The 21,660-nt window shown below is 40.0% G+C and overlaps 1 protein-coding gene across 1 annotated transcript in view; it reads right to left on the bottom strand.

Annotated features, from left to right (window-relative positions):
* The window catches only part of LOC118800310 (ribonuclease inhibitor-like), a 56,117-nt gene that overhangs the window by 21,617 nt on the left and 12,840 nt on the right, over positions 1–21,660 (bottom strand). The window contains exons 2-3 of the mRNA XM_036560513.1: positions 17,340–17,375; positions 1,427–1,456 (exon numbers count right to left, since the gene is read on the bottom strand). Coding sequence (XP_036416406.1) covers positions 1,427–1,456; positions 17,340–17,375 — 66 coding nt within the window. The remainder of the gene's footprint in view (positions 1–1,426; positions 1,457–17,339; positions 17,376–21,660) is intronic.

A 21,660-nucleotide genomic window follows, 5' to 3' on the forward strand; every position in this document is an offset into this window, starting at 1 on the left:
TAAGAAAGGCTCTAGGGCCAGATGCCATAAAGCACTGCTGTGATCAACTAGCACAAATCTTCACCAACATCTTCAACAAGTCACTGGAACTTTTCTCTGTTCCCTCACACTTCAAAACCTCCACTATCACTCCAGTCCCCCAAAAAACAATAATCACTGGACTGATTGACTAGAGGCCAGCAGCCCTGACCTCTGTAGTCATGAACGCCTGGTTCTAGCCCACCTGAAGCCTATTACAAACTTTCTGCTGGACCCCCTGCAGTTTGCATACAGAGCTGTCAGTGCCAGATCCCATCTGCTGGTGATCACAGACTTCCTGACAAGCAGGAGACAGCAGGTGTGGCTAGGAAAACACACATCAGACCCCCGGACCCTCAGTGCTGGAGTACCACATGATTCTGTGCTCTCACCCCTTCAGTTTCTACACCAATGACGGCATCTCTAAGGAACCAGCTGTGAAGATCCTGAAGTTTGCAGATGACACCACTGTGGTGGGCCTCACAGCGAATGATGAGTCTGCCTGAAGAAAGGGAGTTGAGCAGCTGGTCTCCTGGGGCAGCAGCAACCACCTGCTGCTCAACATGCAAAAGAGCGTAGAGATGGTGGTGGACTTCAGGCGCAACTCCCCCTCTCTATCACCCTGACCCCTCCCTATCCACCCCACCCCCCCCACAGGAAAACAGCAGAGAATGTTGTTCCTGAGACAGCTGAAGAAATTCAACCTCCCGCAGTGTCTGATGATCCAGTCCTACCCAGCGATCATCAAGTCCGTCCTCACATCATTCACCACTACCACAGAACTCCAGAGCGCAATCAGGACAGTGGAGAGGGTCACTGGATGTATCTGCCAACGCTTCAGGACATCCACAGCAGGATGACTAAGCACACCGGCAAAACTACAGCTGACCTCTCTCATCCTGAACATCACCTCTTTCAGACTCGCCCTTCTGGTAGAAGATTCAGGACCATCAAAACCAGCACAACCAGACATGCTAACAGGTTTTTCCCCAGAGCTGCAGCTCATTAACCAAAGTGGACACTCACACTTTACACTGACCATCAAACCTCCTCACTGTACTACAGTAACTCCTCCATAACTGTATAAATATTAATACCATTCTGTAAAATTCTGTATATAATAGTTATTACAGTCTCTGTCTACTCAAATCTGCGTACATAGTATATATGTAGATATTTATATCTGCATATGCAGATATCCACACATCTCTTTAGCTCAATACATCAGATCTTTATTATTCTTCTTTAACAGTTCTGACTGTGAACAGATCCTCTGCTGTTCCACTGTTTACATGTGTGGATCTCCTTCAGCTCCACACTGATTCAGTGGATCATACAGTATCAGATAAACTTCAGATTCTCTGGTTAAACAAATGTAAACAGTAAGAAAATAAAGACTCCAGTTTACCTTTGTTCAGTTCTTCCCTTTCTGGCCTTTCTGTAAACAGAGAAGATTAAGAATGAACACGAGCACACATGAAGAGAAAATCAGCAGGTGTTGATCTGTTTTCAAGGTAGCAGCTGTTTGTAGAATTAGTTACTGTTCATATTCTCACACTGTGTGTGTGAAATGTATTAAAGACAATATTTACATACAATATTTAGATAAAAAAAACAATTTAAAAATATTTCTCCACATTATTAATGAGGAACATAAACATGCAGAAATCATTTCAGAGTCTTACTCCATAAACCTGGTTCAGTGAACAGACTGTATGAACTAGTGGGACTAACAGGGCTGAGAGGGTCACTTTAAAATGTAGTCCAGTACAGATACTGACCACCTGTTAATACTATAAAGAGTAACCTAATTATCCAAAGGGCTACTATAATAAAGTAGTGTAATATTGTTCTGAGAGTAATTTGGCTACTGGACTCCAAAGCTATTATTTTCACAGGGCATGATGAGAAAACTGCCCTACTTGGTTCATCACACATTTCACAAGAACCCTAACTAACCTGCCTACTAACCTACTAATCCTCCACAAACAGGAGTTGGTAGAGCTTCAGTAGAGTCTGTCCATCATTAAAAGAGCTCTGATCCACACAGGCAGGACCTCACAATGCTCATTCACTCTCAGACTGCCTGAGTGGACTGCAGTGTAAAGAACAGTGCTGGACATCATTCACATTGTGTCCTTATTCATCAAACCTGTGTGGAGAAGAGCTCAGATCTGACCGCCCTGAATGAAGGACAGACTACTCTGAATCTGATTCAGGAAACTGGAGTAAGAAAACAGAGACAAGCTCTGATTTGAGCTCAACTGATGAATCTTCAGAGGTGGAAACAAGCGCCTGTACACGAGTACCTCATTTACATATAATTAGCAGACACGCCTCAATTTACCTTCATAAACATATCATTTACATGAAGCACGCCATAACTCATGCAGATGTTTCAGCAGGAAGCCTATAAAACATCAGCATTCAGCAGCTGTGAGTCAATGACTGTGCTTGTAAACTGAGTTTGAGGCTGAGCAGTGAGTGCACAGCTCCCCCTACTGACCAAACTTTATAGTGTTAAAATTACGACCACTGGAAACAATAAAATATGAAATAAACAGAACGTGTCAGTTTGAGGAGAGCAGAACGCTCCAGCTGTGTTCTGTAGTGTTTATGTTGTGGGCGGAGTCAGTACTATAAACTAAAGCACAGTGTGATATGGGCTTAAAAGGAACCTGTAACAGCTGCAGTGTGAGTTTATACCAGTGTGCATGGAATAAAGTACATCCACGTTTCTACTGTTACACTGCCCTCCACAAGTATTGGCACCCCTGGTAAACAGGAGCAAAGCAAGCTGTAAAAACATTCTTTATTGATGATCTTTTTCATATTTCATGCAAAATATTTATTTGAAGAACAATGACTGAAGGCACCTAAATCAGAGTCACAACTGTTGGCACCTCTTCATTTAATACATTTTGCTGCCTCCCTTTGCAAAGATAACAGATCTGAGTCTCTCCTATAATGGATAATGAGACTGGAGAACACATTAGGCTTGGGTGATAATGTAAATTTAGACAAATGATCACCTCCAGAATTATTGTGATAAACAATATTATCGTGTTAAAAATTAATTTACACAGAAAACAGGAAGTGAGCAGGCCTTCCACCTGTTTCAGTCACGTGATCATTTTACTGCAGCCTATGTAAGTGAACTGCTGCCTCTCAGTGGAACAGCAAAGCAGAATCATAGCAGTGAATCTTAATTCTGGACAAAACAAAGTTATGTTAAAGAAGAAATAATGATAATAATAATAATAATAATAATAATTATTATTATTATTATTAGTAGTAGTGGTAGTATAATAATAATAATAATAATAATAATAATTATTATTATTATTATTATTATTAGCTTTAATTGTCTTTAACAACCTAGATTGTTTCATGCACAAATATTGTCATTTGTTTTTCATCGTTTCCAACTGTTCAGCTGTTACTGATAAGCACTTCTGCACTCATGACTACAGCAGTTTAATTCACACAGCAGTTTAATTCACAGTTTAATTCACACATTGCCCGGCCTGAATTATGGACTCGGCTCAAGACTCAAGTAAGTAGCTAACTGGTTCATAAACTGTTTGAAAGTTGAAGCCGAGTGAGTGAGAGGGAAAATGCTAGGCTACGCTAGCTAGTTTAGCTCACTCTGCTGTTCAGCGTTTGTTGTATGATTTGAGTTGGTGCTGTTCACACCGATTATCTGTTCTACCTGGTTTAGTCTGTCAGTGCTGAATAAAACACCGCTAACTTGATTCAATGAGGAACGGTTTCTGTAGTGGGCTAAGCTAGCTAGCTAACCACTAACCGTTAGCTCGCTAGCACTCCAAGGTAAATTTCACACTGAGTTCGTTGTCTCAGCTCTTGGACGAACATGGCTGTTTCTTCTACATCCAAAACATCCAAACACCAAACGTGATGTGAAAAAACAGCCCAAAAAAGCGAAATATAGATTTTTTAAATATTTGGATTCTCGCAGTTTAAAAGTTTAAAAAGGGACAGAATGTCTGTGAGATGGTGTTTTACCTCTCCTGAAACAGACAGACTGTGACACTGCAGGATGCTTTCCACTGTGGAAAAGGGAGAACAGAGAGTTTCTCCACTTCGTTCAGGAGCTGAAACTTTCCATTAGCTCTTTTGCACACAGCTCATTTCTCCGTAACTCAGTTTAGAATGCACGCAAGATCTTCTTTGCTCTTCATGAATCCAGCAAATGGTGATACTGGGCTACTGTCCGTTTTGGAAAAGTGCAAGTCGTGAGAAGAGCCTCATCACTCAGTTTAGAAGCTGAAGGGTTCAGTTCTTCCACACAGGCTATAAACCCCAATGTGTGTAGCTCTGTTTAAGCTGCTTTTGGAGAGTTTTCAGTGAAGAGAGCTGCCACTCAGTAAAGGTGCTCCAGGTTTCTCAGATGCTTGAGGGCGCTCCCGAGAAAACCCAAAATGAATGGGTTTATATGGAGTATTTGAGCAAAATTGTGGTTTTTAAATGCTCATTAAACTGTACAGGGTAGAAGGTGTGTTATTTAACCCAACTGCACTGCTTGATATATGACCAAGTTGTTTTATGGGCTTTGACATGTTTGAAATGTTCATATTGTTAAAAAGGTACTGTCATATATATATATATATATATATATATATATATATATATATATATATATATATATATATATATATATAAATGATTTTTACTTTTTACAGACCTCGAACATTCTGATGCACAGAAAGACTGCAGAGCTTAAAGGTCTTCTTTTTTTAAGAGAGGTGCATGCAATATAATATGAAGACCTGCTTGCTAAATATACACATACACATATTTTATTATGTATTATATCTGTATCTATCCATGTTTATATAAATATATTTATTTATGTGTTGTAAAAGGTGGTCTTTGAGGTTTTCTGTGTCCACCTAGTCCTTCATGCCTTTTAAAATACTTCCCTGTCTTCTGCATCACAGGTTTTAGATTTGGATCACAGGAGTCCATTGCAGAATACTTTATTTCCGTTGGTATTACACTCATTGATGATAGCAGAGACTCCTTTTTTTTTTAGTTTCTTGATTTTTTTCTGTTAAAGTGACCAACAGACGACTGATCCTGAAGAGGAGTACACAAAAGATGTGAAAGTTGATCTTGACTGTCCTTGAAGATGACAGAGGTGCTCAGTGTTCTCCGCCAGACGTGACTGACTTCACTATCGTGCTTGAGGAAAATGTCATCGTGGAAGGCATCCGTGACCTCCCAAGTGCATTTATTCTCCTCTTCAGGCTTTTTTAAGCCCTAAACATTGAGAACTGGTTAGAGATGAAATACACGTGTCACAGCCAAGAGCGTCTCTTTTTGCCCAGGGTCTGGACATTTATAATTAACTCTAATATTCTCTGTACTATCTGCCCTAATAACTATCTGTAATCTAACGTCTTCAAAAATAATTGAAAGAATCAAAGAATATCTATAAAAATGAAAAAGGATGAAAAGGAATGAAAAAGACTTCAGCTGAGTTTCTTGTGGAATGAAGGAAAAGGACTTCTCTTTACTGAGCATCAAATGGCAAGATGGTTCCCGGTCAACCACAAAGCCAATATCATCTCAAAACATCCCTTTTTATCTCCCTCTGGGGTGATGATGTCATCTCCCCACCCCTTTTACACAATTCCACACCATTTTAGTCCATCATGTCCAAACCCTGCACCTTCTTTGGGCAACCTTTAAACCCAAACGCGATTCCCCTTGATGTTGGGTATGAAAAACAGTATTCTGTTGTATTATCCAGTGCTCACCTTTTAAATGATAACTTCACAGCTGTAATGATGTTGTCCTTGTGATGTGTGGGGATAATGAATTTACTACTATTATAATCAATAAGAAATCCATAATTATAAGCTAAAAATTTGATTAACAAAAGTGTATTAATCCTCTCACTAAGGAAAGGCCTTGCTGTGTGTAAGATAGGGGATTTTCTCATGAGAAAGTCCTGAAGTTTAGAAGCATCTAGAAGCTACTGTGCTTTGTTGCAAGAACAAGCTGGCCTGTGAGAGGGGAGGTAAAGCTGATAGGAAACTAAACAGTATCAGTGTTGGAACCAGTTTAAAAAGATCAAATTTAATCAAAAACCTTGAGAAGATGAGGGCAGCTTAGGACAGCTGAGCATGCAAGTTTTTAAAAATCAAGGACACGTGTGGAAATAAGAGTTTCTAACTGAAGTGTAAGGATGGGAAATAATGGGAACCAAGGTTTAATGTGGAAAGGCGAAAGGAAGGGGGTGATTACTCCATCGCCCCCAAACAGGGTATAAAAATGATGTTTCTGTATTGCATGTTTCTTTGCATTTGGCTGTCCGGGAGCCATCTCGCCACCTGAAGCTCAATAAAGAAGAGGGCCTTTTCCTTCCTTCACAAAGAACTCAACGGCTGAAGTCTTTTATTCAACTTTCCTTTGTTTTTGACTGAACCAAACCTGATAGATCGTTATCAGCGCCAGATTGCTAGGACTGCCATCGTGGGCCACCACATGACTCTGTGACAAAGTCTGTCCACAGCGAGCGCTCGAGAGAAAAAGGTAAGCAGACAGCTGTTATAAAAGTTCTGCTATTTATGTCTGACCAGGCTTTGATTGCTGGGTTATGTGGTCGCTTGTGTTGAATAAAAATACCTTAAAGACAGATCTGTAACTGTGATGAAGAGATAATAGAGTGATAAGGGTAGTGAGCCGTATGAGAAGGGAGGAAAATGTAAAATAAAAAAGAAAAATTATAAAAAGCAGTAACAGTTAGAAAAGACCGAGTGGACAAATGAAGTAGTTTTATGTTGTGTGTGAAATAATATAGTGATTGGAGCGAGCCGCTGGTAGACAAAAAACAGTGAACAGAGAAAAAAAAGCGCGCCAGAGAAATACAGAGACTGAACAGAGACTGAGATAAAGAGAAAAAGCATGCTACAGAGAGAAAAGCGCTGAGGGATAAATGTTGTGTATGTCTGTGTGATTTTGTCTTGATGTGTGGCCACGGGTGTTAAGGGGGATAAAAATTAAAGGTTACTGTTTAATTAATTACCAAGGTATGAGGAGATTGGAATGTAGAATTATACTTTATGTAGATGTCAAAGTAACCATTACAAGCTTGAGAAATTTTGAGCAAATAGTGATAAGAGTTATTATAATTGTGAGACGAGGTAACAAAGTGACTGAGAGAGAAATAAAAATAACAGGATATCAATAGAATGAAAATATATTTTTCCGGAAAACCTGTAAGAACTGATGAAACGCGTTTAATACCAGCAACATAAGAATATGTACCAGCGCTGTCATTTAAAGCAATAAAAATACGGTTGTTTGGGAGAAAGAGGAGAGGATAAATGATTGAGGTGTTTGAGGTGAAGTATAAGAGTAGGATTACATACAGACAGTTGACAGTTACGGTGACGGACGTTACGAGTGTCAGTCATACTGGAGTTAGAGTATCAGTTGTAGTCGTTTCATGGATTGTGATCTATTAATAGAAACGCAGGGAATTCTCACACACTTCTAGCTTGAGAGAACATATAAAGATAAAGATACATTAATTAATAAAAAGCTGTGGAAATTAACACAGTGGGCTAATTGGGACGAAGTCCAGGCAGTGTTTCTAAGTCATAGATTAAAGGACAGGATAAAACGAGTTTTTTGGCACCAGTGCTAGGTACTAGTGAGGAAGCGCTGGAGGCTGTATTTAAAATAGATAATTTACCGTGGGGTCCCTTCGGGCCCCCAGAAGATGACAGACAATGTAGAGAGTTGGAAATTCGCCTCTGGGTTGAGAAGAGAGAGGTGCTGTGGGAAAGAGGATCAGCAATGTCCATATTGAGGAATGGAATTAATGGTTTGAGGCTATATCAGCATTGGGAGTTGTTAATGAAATTAGGTACCACAGTGAGTCAGATAAAGGCAGTGGTGAACTGGAATGAAGCTCTATTGCAACATGTCATTAGAAATTCGCAGAATTAGCTGGTCAAAGGAGATTACTTTCACATTCTTCCATTGAATTAAAAGAGAAAAAGGGAAGTGTGAGGGCATGATTGGTGAAGGTTTGACTGTTTAAAATTATTTTTAAGTTTATAATAAGATAACACTGTAAAAGTCATAAATGATAATAGATTTTGTTTTAACAGGAGAGACAAAGTGTGCTCCAGCGGTGAGAGAGAGAAGTAGAGAAAGGAGGGGGGAACTGCGTGCATGCTAACAGCCCCTCCCGTGTGGAACACAGGAGTCTCCACCCACATACACACACACACACACACACACACACAGAGTGAGCTACAAACACAGACAGCATTGATTCAGAAGGAGGCTCAGGGTATTAATTCATAAAATAAGATCAAAATGGGTAACAAATTAGCTAAACTCAAGCAACAAGGATAAATTACACCTCTTAGCTTAATGCTCTCAAAGGGCATTGCATCCAGGAAAGAGTTAAAACGGTGCATGAAAAAAAAAAAAAGGAATAAGTTAACACACTTTGAGGAAAAACTTAGAGGAAAAAGGCACACGCAAGACACAAGCTCAATTAGTTGAGGACCAAATTAAGTTAATGACTGCTGGAAAAAAGGTTAGAAGAACACAGGCCCAGCTCATTAAGAAGCAGCGAAGATTAGCAATCCTGCAAACATTTAGAGAGGGAGCGGTGAGAGATACACCTTACTGTCAAAAAAAAGAGAGGTCCAAAGGAAGAAAAATTGTGGGAGACAGAAAAGGCAGCTACTTTAGGATGGTACGCTCCTCTACGCTAGATTAAATTACGAGAAACTGACCTCTTGCATAAGAGTTTATGGCCTAACTCAACACTAGTGCAACATGTATTTAGAAGTTTAAGAGATGAGCTGCTTAAAGGAGATTACTTTAAAGAAAAAAGACTGATGTGTGTGAAGCACGGTTGATGAAGAATTCGACTCTAAAATAGTGATTGACATGTAAAAGTAAAAGAAAAAATGAAAAAGGAAGATTTTTTGGAAAGTAAGGGAATTATTAATGTAATAAATTATAAATGTATGAGTATTGACCTGTCATTTTGGCAGGTAAACAGTTGCAGCAGAGAGAGAGAGAGAGAGAGAGAGAGAGAGAGAGAGAGAGAGAGAGAGAGAAGCAAGAAAGGGGGGCTCTTAGCAGCAGAACCATGAGATCACACACACACACACACACACACACAGACACACACACACACACACACACACACACACACACAGACACACACACGCGCAAACACACACACGCGCACACACACACAGACACACACACACACGCGCAAACACACACACGCGCACACACACACAGACACACACACACACACACACACACACACACACACACGCACACACAGACACACAGACCACTCCCAGTCTGCACAGAGAGGCTACAATGCAGATTATTTTACTAATTAAAGGAAAGTAGGTATATTATGGGAAACACACCAACCAAGTTATAACAAAGAAAGAAGTAACACCTTTCAGTCTGTTAGCTGAAGGTATTGTATCAAGGCTTAGCAGCATCATTCACATATGAGAAAGCAACATCTATAACAATGTGATACACACGTTATTAACATCTAACTCTGTTGTGTTCACTAATGCTAGACAAACAGGATATGACGTAATTCCTTCAGCCCTGAATTGACAATACAGAGATGCTCCAGAGTGAATCCAGCTGAGAGGTTGGCTACGCCTGAAGAAGGTGCACCACATCACTGTGAATAGTTAACCACAGCCTTCTTAAAACCTGGAGAAGATTTATATAGTGAACCACTATAGTGAGCTAATTTTGTTTGTGGGTGGATCATGTTTAGATTTGTATATGGCATAAAAATAGTTCTGACAACGGCCAACACTTTGTTAATAAAGTTATTGTGGCAATCACACAGACATTACACATCAAGCGCAGACTTGGAGGTGTTGATCATCCACAATCACAGGGTATGGTTGAACGCCAAAATGGTGTTCTTAAGGCCAAAATTGCTAAGCTATGTGAGGCGAGTGGACAGAAAATTAATTGGCTAAATGCCTTATCATTAGCTCTGAGTATGCGCATGTCAACTAATCGTAATACGCATTGACTCCGCATGAGATGCTTAATCTCATGCTTTACCAAAGCCAGTAACGTACTTGAGGGCACCTACTAGAGGTCCCCAGCTCGAGCAATTGCAAGACGAACTGCACGATTATGTTACATGTTTGACTAAAATTCATACGGAAATTTTTCGTGACGTTAAAGGAGCTACTGAAGGGCGAAGATCAGAGATCAGAGAGGAGGAACTGAAAAAAGTGCTTCCAGGCGATTATGTCTATATAAAAACCTTCCAAAAAGGCTGGCAAAAACCACGACGTGAAGGTCCCTTCAAGGTGGTCCTTGCTACTCCAACTGCTGTCAAAGTAGAAGGCAGAAAAGTGTGGACTCATTTAAATCATTGTTCAGCTGCTCCAATAGCACTCAGACCCCCAGAACCAGTCCAGCCAGAGGGACAGGACAGCCAAGACGACTCTGCAGGGGAAGGACCAAGTGGACTCTCAAGACCACGGACCAGAGCAGCAGCCCGGAAGGAACTGAGACCACCTGTCAGAGAGGACAGTGACGACTCCGATTCTGAACCAGCAGACTTAGATCCACCGGCAGAACCAGAACCAGACTCAGACACAGACTGAGGTAGGATTCAGGCTAAGGAGGGCGTGCAGGAGCCCAGTTGAGGTGGGACGAGTGCTGATAGGGTGTGCCCGCACTCCGAGCACCAATATACTACAAGAAGGGTAAATGCTCCCCCTGCTTGCCAGAATCTTTCACACACACACACACACACACACACACACACACACATACACACAAATAAATGGATTGATTGGATACATTACACTGCACTCACCCTAGGTGCTAAAATTGTTATGCCTGTTCTACGGCTAAGCCATTACTGACATCATCACCATTTCCAGCATTGATAGATGACGATAACCGTACACTTTGTTTGTTGACTTTACTCTCTAGTAGGGTACTTCCAAACGACTCTGACTGTGCTGATATGCACTGGAAATTTCCACCAGTGCAAAAGATGGGATATATCCCACCCCGGTTCGAACCTGGTCAAGGGAATTACACGTTTCACTCGATATAACACTGACGGTAAAGACGTGGGACACTTTCCCCGCTGTGCATTAACTTACAATACTACAGACATCCCAACAATGAATTTTTCCTCTATGTTAGTTGCTAGAGCAGATGTTTGGTGGTACTGTAAAACGACAACTTTAAGGCCTACTCTGCCCAAAAACTGGAAGGGCACATGCGCTCTTGCAGTACTTACTATGCCTGTAGCTATAATCACCTTATATGACAATACAGCTCATCATAGAAGCAAGAGATCAACCTCTGTTCCTGGCAGTTTTGACAACACCATTTACATTGATGCCATTGGGGTCCCTAGAGGGGTCCCTGACGAATTCAAAGCAAGAAATCAAATTACAGCAGGCTTTGAGTCAGTTTTATTTTGGTGGTCTACTATTAACACGAATGTAGACTGGATCAATTACATCTATTACAACCAACAGCGATTCATCAATTACACTACAGATGCTCTTACAGGACTAGCTGACTTCTGGAGAGGCTCATCGATACGGCCCTAATGAAGAAGGACGCAAGAAACGCGTATCTGATGATGACTTCTACCGAACAAGGTGATGACGACTCACATGATGATCTACTCGAACTGTCTTAAACACCAACTGCATCTGACTGATCACGCCCATGACTACGGACAATTGATTGGGCGGGGATGATTTGTACTGGTGACCTCTCGCCCCGCCCACAACGGTCCCCTCTACGTGGAGCAAATTCACTGGGGCAGAAGATCAAGATTTCACACTGTCTACAACTGTTTGTGCTGTTTGTATGTATGTGTTTACTTATTACAATTACTTACTACTTATTCAATTATTTACTCTGCAACATTTACTTTATTAATCATATCTTACATCATTTGATGTTTATTACAGTTTACTTTTATTTACTCTTTGTTTGCTCTCCCCTATAGTGCCACTTCCTTGTGTTTGATGATCCTTAGAAGTTATTGGCAAATCCATGATTTCTTTTGCTGCCTCATGAGTCTGACTTGCTTATTATTTTGGCTAAGATTGGTTGCCTGGTCTCAAGGAGTTGGGACTTGGACACTGGTTATTGCCCTGGGGCTGAGATAGGACCGGAAGGGTCCATTCAGGGGCCGGAAGGGTCTCTTTATTTGGGCTATATGGCTTTTTTGGAACACCTGGTCTCAGGTGAGTTTTAAGTAGCTCGCGTATTGGGGTCATAAGGCTTCATATGACGGGAAGGACCGATTAAGCTGTGCCCATATGTCTCGCCCGTTTCTTAGAAGTTCGTCAGACTCGTAATCTGGTATTAAAAATTTACTTTAATTATGAACAAATTTGTTCATTATTATTATTATTATTATTATTATTATTATTATTATTATATTGGGTCTTGGAACACAGGTTGTGGTTACTTTAGTTGGACAGTAATTTGTAGTGGTCTTATTTTGTAGAGGGAATGTGGGTAAATCATAGAATTTGGAATATAAGTGGGTAAAATAATTTTGAGAAATGATTTGTGGGGTTTGATGTGTACTATGTACTATGTTTAATCCTTTTGACACATACTAATACTTACTTAGCAACTTTTGATTTTCATATAACATATAACATCTATTGTGTATTATCCATGCAAAATAATCAAACATTTGTGAAGGTCATGGTGAGGACACCATGAAAGGGGGGAATGTGGGGATAATGAATTTACTACTATTATAATCAATAAGAAATCCATAATAATAAGCTAAAAATTTGATTAACAAAAGTGTATTAATCCTCTCACTAAGGAAAGGCCTTGCTGTGTGTAAGATAGGGGATTTTCTCATGAGAAAGTCCTGAAGTTTAGAAGCATCTAGAAGCTACTGTGCTTTGTTGCAAGAACAAGCTGGCCTGTGAGAGGGGAGGTAAAGCTGATAGGAAACTAAACAGTATCAGTGTTGGAACCAGTTTAAAAAGATCAAATTTAATTAAAAACCTTGAGAAGATGAGGGCAGCTTAGGACAGCTGAGCATGCAAGTTTTTAAAAATCAAGGACACGTGTGGAAATAAGAGTTTCTAACTCTTGTCTAAGTGTAGGAATAGGAAATAATGGGAACCAAAGTGAACTGAGAAAAGGTGAGAGGGAGGGGGTGATTACTTCATCGCCCCAAACAGGGTATAAAAATGATGTTTCTGTAATGTACTTTGCATTTGGCTGTCTGGGAGCCATTTTGCCACCTGAAGCTCAATAAATGAAGAGGGGCTTTTCCTTCCTTCACAAAGAACTCAACGGCTGAAGTCTTTTATTCAACTTTCCTTTATTTTTGACTGAACTTTATTTTATTCTGCTTTTGATTAGAAAGAGCAATTAGATTAATTAAAAAACTAAAACAGAGTTATAGAACAGATTAGTGTTTAATTATCCATATGTTGGGGCTTTGAGCGAGCGGGAATCACACTTAGTCCCGACAGATGCATGCCCTGATATTGAAGGGTCAGGTGTCAGTGCTCAAAACTGCATTCCAGCTGATGTGAGACTTCTGCATCATCACTGAATATGGGCCTGATTTCTCAACAGACATTGTTTATAGCTGTGAGAATGTAAGATAGGGACCAACTGATAAACTGTCACCAATATTGATTTTAAGGAGCAGAAAAATGTAGATAAAAGGACAGTCAGCCAATATTAATATTTGTGATTAAAAACTTTTTGTTGTTTTTCTTTTTAAATTTCCTAAATGCAAACAGACAAAAAATTTAAGGATAAAAATATTATAGGCTGAAAATCAGTTACAAATAATATAAAATAAATCTGTATTAGTGCAATTAGATTATATCGGAATTGAATATCTTAAATATTTGTTCCCATGTCAATGCAGGCCCTATTTTAGGCCTTGGCTTCCTGTACCACTGAAAGCAGCTGATACCAATAATATTGCAGAACTTGAGTACTGGCCAGCCAATATGTTGGTCAGGCCCTTGTGTAAAGGCACAGCATGAGCTGGCTAGTGCTGCCTGTAGATGCAGAGTCAGATGACACTGACACATAATGTATATTTGAAAATCTGCTGATTCCAGACTGAGCTGATTACTTGTTTCTGTGTTCCTGTGTGGAGTCAGGGTTACTTTTAGTGCGCTGCTTGTTGCCTCAGGTGATACTAAATAAGTTTGGTGTACATAAATTCTAAATTGGTTTGAGTTTATACAACTTGCAACAGCGAGTCATGACAACTTAAAGTACTGAGGATACTACATGTTACTTGACGAAACACATTTAAATGAGTTTGGTGCTCTTGAGTTAAAATCTGCTTTTTTGAGTTTACATAACTTTGTGCAACAAAGTTTTCCTTACTTAAAAACTGATTGCAGAATGTTGACTTTTTTTTGATGATGTCTCCTCAGATTTTTTACAGTGTGCTAAAACTGGAAGCCATGACTGACAATTAAAGTGTTCCTAATAACTCTGGTGAACTTAAAAACATTAAATATGAATGGAAATATATTTCAGTTACATTTCACACTTAATAATTTCTAGGGGTGCTAACAACTGTGGTACACATAGATTTGAGAAAATATTTAGTTCAAGAAAAAAATTTTTTTTTTTCTTTTAATTATTTTGCCTTAAATAAAGGTTAGAGTTTGGTAAGTGTTTTAAATGAAAGATTAAAAGAATGAGAAATAAGGAATGTTCTTTACAGTCCATTTTATTCATGTTAACAGGGGTGCCAATATTTGTGGAGGACTGTATTTTCTATTTTTATTTTTATTACTGGTATTATAGATGATCCTGATAGTAGTTTTGGTTAGTAATCCTCAAATTAAGCATGTTCAGGATAAATATTACTCTCAGATTTACTCACTCCTACCAGACGAGAGTTTGATCATACGGATACACTAAAGATCAATATCAGAACAGTCAGTGAAATCTGCCTGCGCTCATTTTATGATCAGATTTGAGTGCAGCTTTGATGAATAAAGTCTATTGTGTCCTTGTTTCCTAATAAGGCTGTGTCTTGTTGTAGAAACAGACTGAACTGTTCTGGAGCTGCTGCCTCTGTTCCTGTTCAGTGTGACTCTCATCTCCAAACACCCATTTCAGGATGGAGCTCTGTAACAGTTCTGACTGTGAACAGATCCTCTGCTGTTCCACTGTTTACATGTGTGGATCTCCTTCAGCTCCACACTGATTCAGTGGATCATACAGTATCAGATTCTCTGATTAAATAAAAGAAAACAATAAGAAATGAAATAACTCCACTTTACCTCTTTCCTGTCTTTCCTCTTCTTTCCTTTTTCTTTCTGTAAACAGAGAAGTATAATAATGAACACAGGCACATGTGAACAGACAGTCAGCAGCTGTGTGGTGTGTTGTACAGGCAGCAGATGTTTCTAGGATTAGATTACTGCTTATATTCTGACACTGTGTGTGTGAAATGTATTAAAGTAGAAATTGTATGTTGATTATGAAAGAAAAAAGATCAATTTCCCCCCAAATTATTAATTTCAGAGTCTTACTCCATAAACCTGGTTCAGTGAACAGACTGTATGAACTAGTGTGACTAACAGGGCTGAGAGGGTCACTTTAAACTGTAGTCCAGTACAGATACTGACCACCTGTTAATAATATAAACAGTAACCAAATAATCCAAAGGGCTACTATAATAAAGTAGTGTAATTAATCTCTCTTGTGAGAGTAAGTGTGTGACTGACATCCAAAGCTATTATCTTCACTGGGCATCATGAAAAAATGACTCTACTTTTACACATTTCAGATGAATCCTAACTAACCTGAGCTGTCGAATCTCACAGTTTAGTTAAGAAGGGCTCATTATAGTCTGGACTACAGGACTTGGACTATAAAATAAACAAGACCAAGATTATTTACTTAGTGAAGCTTAAAGTCATGGACAGCATGTTTCCTCACATTTACTGTACCCTGATGTCCACAGTGACAGATGAACTCTGTGGTGTTCCTGATAAAACGGTCACTCAGCTAAAGGCTTAATTCACACATCTCTGATCCTTTCACTCTCTGACACGTTCAGACTGAAGATTCTCCACAGACAGGAGCTGAGTGCTCTTCAGTAGAGTTTGTGTATCATTAAAATCCAAAAGCTCCACTTTCAGTGATCCTAAAACACTGTTTTTGTGTGGTCAGGAGGTCAAAACACAGAGAGAGAACACTTTCAAAAGATATCCATATCCATGTGAACGAGCAGGTCTGTGTTCATTAGAGCACCAGCAGTGAATATTATACAGTATAATTTAGCCGTGCAGTACAGATGAAAACACAGCTCACTGCTTCAGTCAGCACTGTTTACTGAGATAAACTAAAACACAGCTCACTGCTTCAGTCAGCACTGTTTACTGAGACAAATCAAAACAGAGCTCACTGAAAAGCAGAAGACATGCTGTTTTAACTCTGGGCTACAGTGTCACTGTGCTTTACTCTCCATGCTGAGCTTCAGTCATTTTCAGCTGTGAATGTGTTTCTCTGGATCCTCACTCTGACAGTCACTCTGCTGTCAAAGCTGAGCTCAGTTTAACTCACCTTACAGGACACTGTCTTCATAAATGGTGTGAATGTAAAGTGTTTCCACATTTTTGACTTTTTTTGTGCAGAACCCTGTACTGTAATCTCTGCCTTCTGATGACCAGTAAAGAATGTTCTTTACAGACCGTTTTATTTGTGTTTACAGAGGTGTCGATATTAGTGAAGTGCACTGTATTTCCTATTTATATTGATATTACAGATGATCCTGATAGTAGTTTTGGTTAGTAATCCTCAAATTAAGCATGTTCAGGTTAAAACATTACACTCAGATTTACTCACACTCCTACCGGACGAGAGTTTGATTGTGCAGATACACCACAGATGAAACTGATCAATAACAGAACAGTCAGTGAAATCTGCCTGCGCTCATTTTATGATCAGATTTGAGTGCAGCTTTGATGAATAAAGTCTATTGTGTCCTTGTTTCCTAATAAGGCTGTGTCTTGTTGTAGAAACAGACTGAACTGTTCTGGAGCTGCTGCTCTGTTCATGTTCAGTGTGACTCTCATCTCCAAACACCCATTTCAGGATGGAGCTCTGTAACAGTTCTGACTGTGAACAGATCCTCTGCTGTTCCACTGTTTACATGTGTAGATCTCCTTCAGCTCCACACTGATTCAGTGGATCATACAGTATCAGATTCTCTGATTAAATAAAAGAAAACAATAAGAAATTAAATAACTCCACTTTACCTCTTTCCTGTCTTTCCTCTTCTTTCCTTTTTCTTTCTGTAAACAGAGAAGTATAATAATGAACACAGGCACATGTGAACAGACAGTCAGCAGCTGTGTGGTGTGTTGTACAGGCAGCAGATGTTTCTAGGATTAGATTACTGCTTATATTCTGACACTGTGTGTGTGAAATGTATTAAAGAAGAAATGACATACTGTGTTCAACAAAGAGGAAAAAGACCCATTTAAAACTATTTCCCCCAAAATAATCATTTCAGAGTCTTACTCCATAAACCTGGTTCAGTGAACAGACTGTATGAACTAGTGTGACTAACAGGGCTGAGAGGGTCACTTTAAAATGTAGTCCAGTACACATACTGACCACCTGTTAATAATATAAACAGAAACCTAATAATCCAAAGGATTACTACATTAATATAATGTAATGTTCTTGTGAGAGTAAGTGTGATGCTGGACTCCAAACGTCTTATTTTGACGACGCAAGTTGGCCTGTTTCACAAGAGGCCTAACTAACCTGCCAAACAAACGTACAGAGCTGTGGAGTCTCACAGTTTAGTTAAGAACTGCTGGTTATAGAGGCAGCTTATTTATTTAACAGGTCAGGACTGCAGGACTATAAAACAGAAGAGAATTCAGTTTACAGGACCAAGATTATTTACTTAGTGAAGCTTAAAGTCATGGACAGCATGTTTCCTCACATTTACTGTACCCTGATGTCCACAGTGACAGATGAACTCTGTGGTGTTCCTGATAAAACGGTCACTCAGCTAAAGGCTTAATTCACACATCTCTGATCCTTTCACTCTCTGACACGTTCAGACTGAAGATTCTCCACAGACAGGAGCTGAGTGCTCTTCAGTAGAGTTTGTGTATCATTAAAATCAAAAAGCTCCACTTTCAGTGATCCTAAAACACTGTTTTTGTGTGGTCAGGAGGTCAAAACACAGAGAGAGTACACTTTCAAAAGATATCCATATCCATGTGAACGAGCAGGTCTGTGTTCATTAGAGCACCAGCAGTGAATATTATACAGTATAATTTAGCCGTGCAGTACAGATGAAAACACAGCTCACTGCTTCAGTCAGCACTGTTTACTGAGATAAACTAAAACACAGCTCACTGCTTCAGTCAGCACTGTTTACTGAGATGAGCTAAAACACAGCTCACTGCTTCAGTCAGCACTGTTTACTGATAAACTAAAACACAGCTCACTGCTTCAGTCAGCGCTGTTTACTGAGCTAAACTAAAGCACAGCTCACTGCTTCAGTCGGCGCTGTTTACTGAGATAAACTAAAACACAGCTCACTGCTTCAGTCAGCGCTGTTTACTGACATAAACTAAAACACAGCTCACTGCTTCAGTCAGCGCTGTTTACTGAGATAAACTAAAACTGCTCACTGCTTCAGTCAGCGCTGTTTACTGAGATAAACTAAAACACAGCTCACTGCTTCAGTCAGCACTGTTTACTGAGATAAACTAAAACTGCTCACTGCTTCAGTCAGCACTGTTTACTGAGATAAACTAAAACACAGCTCACTGCTTCAGTCAGCACTGTTTACTGAGATAAACTAAAACACAGCTCACTGCTTCAGTCAGCACTGTTTACTGAGCTAAACTAAAACACAGCTCACTGCTTCAGTCAGCGCTGTTTACTGAGATAAACTAAAACTGCTCACTGCTTCAGTCAGCGCTGTTTACTGAGATAAACTAAAACACAGCTCACTGCTTCAGTCGGCGCTGTTTACTGAGATAAACTAAAACACAGCTCACTGCTTCAGTCAGCACTGTTTACTGACATAAACTAAAACACAGCTCACTGCTTCAGTCGGCGCTGTTTACTGACATAAACTAAAACACTGCTCACTGCTTCAGTCAGCACTGTTTACTGAGATAAACTAAAACACAGCTCACTGCTTCAGTCAGCGCTGTTTACTGAGATAAACTAAAACACAGCTCACTGCTTCAGTCAGCGCTGTTTACTGAGCTAAACTAAAACACAGCTCACTGCTTCAGTCAGCGCTGTTTACTGACATAAACTAAAACACAGCTCACTGCTTCAGTCAGCGCTGTTTACTGAGATAAACTAAAACACAGCTCACTGCTTCAGTCAGCACTGTTTACTGAGATAAACTAAAACACAGCTCACTGCTTCAGTCAGCACTGTTTACTGAGATAAACTAAAACACAGCTCACTGCTTCAGTCGGCGCTGTTTACTGAGATAAACTAAAACACAGCTCACTGCTTCAGTCAGCACTGTTTACTGAGATAAACTAAAACACAGCTCACTGCTTCAGTCAGCGCTGTTTACTGAGATAAACTAAAACACAGCTCACTGCTTCAGTCAGCGCTGTATACTGAGATAAGCTACAACACAGCTCACTGCTTCAGTCAGCACTGTTTACTGAGATAAGCTAAAACACAGCTCACTGCTTCAGTCAGCACTGTTTACTGATAAACTAAAACACAGCTCACTGCTTCAGTCAGCGCTGTTTACTGAGCTAAACTAAAGCACAGCTCACTGCTTCAGTCAGCGCTGTTTACTGAGCTAAACTAAAGCACAGCTCACTGCTTCAGTCAGCGCTGTTTACTGAGCTAAACTAAAACACAGCTCACTGCTTCAGTCAGCACTGCTTACTGAGATAAACTAAAACACAGCTCACTGCTTCAGTCAGCACTGCTTACTGAGATAAACTAAAACACAGCTCACTGCTTCAGTCAGCACTGTTTACTGAGATAAACTAAAACACAGCTCACTGCTTCAGTCAGCGCTGTTTACTGACATAAACTAAAACACTGCTCACTGCTTCAGTCAGCACTGTTTACTGAGATAAACTAAAACACAGCTCACTGCTTCAGTCGGCGCTGTTTACTGACATAAACTAAAACACAGCTCACTGCTTCAGTCAGCGCTGTTTACTGAGATAAACTAAAACACAGCTCACTGCTTCAGTCAGCACTGTTTACTGACATAAACTAAAGCACAGCTCACTGCTTCAGTCGGCGCTGTTTACTGACATAAACTAAAACACTGCTCACTGCTTCAGTCAGCACGGTTTACTGAGATAAACTAAAACACAGCTCACTGCTTCAGTCAGCACTGTTTACTGACATAAACTAAAACACAGCTCACTGCTTCAGTCGGCGCTGTTTACTGACATAAACTAAAACACAGCTCACTGCTTCAGTCGGCACTGTTTACTGACATAAACTAAAACACAGCTCACTGCTTCAGTCAGCGCTGTTTACTGAGATAAACTAAAACACAGCTCACTGCTTCAGTCAGCGCTGCTTACTGAGATAAACTAAAACACAGCTCACTGCTTCAGTCAGCACTGCTTACTGAGATAAACTAAAACACAGCTCACTGCTTCAGTCAGCACTGCTTACTGACATAAACTAAAACACAGCTCACTGCTTCAGTCAGCGCTGCTTACTGACATAAACTAAAACACAGCTCACTGCTTCAGTCAGCACTGCTTACTGAGCTAAACTAAAACACAGCTCACTGCTTCAGTCAGCACTGTTTACTGAGATAAACTAAAACACAGCTCACTGCTTCAGTCGGCGCTGTTTACTGACATAAACTAAAACACAGCTCACTGCTTCAGTCAGCACTGTTTACTGACATAAACTAAAACACAGCTCACTGCTTCAGTCAGCACTGTTTACTGAGCTAAACTAAAACACAGCTCACTGCTTCAGTCAGCACTGTTTACTGAGCTAAACTAAAACACAGCTCACTGCTTCAGTCGGCGCTGTTTACTGACATAAACTAAAACACAGCTCACTGCTTCAGTCGGCGCTGTTTACTGACATAAACTAAAACACAGCTCACTGCTTCAGTCGGCACTGCTTACTGAGATAAACTAAAACACAGCTCACTGCTTCAGTCAGCGCTGTTTACTGAGATAAACTAAAACACAGCTCACTGCTTCAGTCAGCACTGTTTACTGAGATAAACTAAAACACAGCTCACTGCTTCAGTCAGCACTGCTTACTGACATAAACTAAAACACAGCTCACTGCTTCAGTCAGCACTGCTTACTGACATAAACTAAAACACAGCTCACTGCTTCAGTCAGCGCTGCTTACTGAGATAAACTAAAACACAGCTCACTGCTTCAGTCAGCGCTGCTTACTGAGATAAACTAAAACACAGCTCACTGCTTCAGTCAGCACTGCTTACTGACATAAACTAAAACACAGCTCACTGCTTCAGTCAGCACTGCTTACTGAGCTAAACTAAAACACAGCTCACTGCTTCAGTCAGCACTGCTTACTGAGCTAAACTAAAACACAGCTCACTGCTTCAGTCAGCAC

This window comes from Colossoma macropomum, unplaced genomic scaffold, assembly GCF_904425465.1.
Source record: "Colossoma macropomum unplaced genomic scaffold, Colossoma_macropomum, whole genome shotgun sequence".
NCBI classification, from domain to species: domain Eukaryota; kingdom Metazoa; phylum Chordata; class Actinopteri; order Characiformes; family Serrasalmidae; genus Colossoma; species Colossoma macropomum.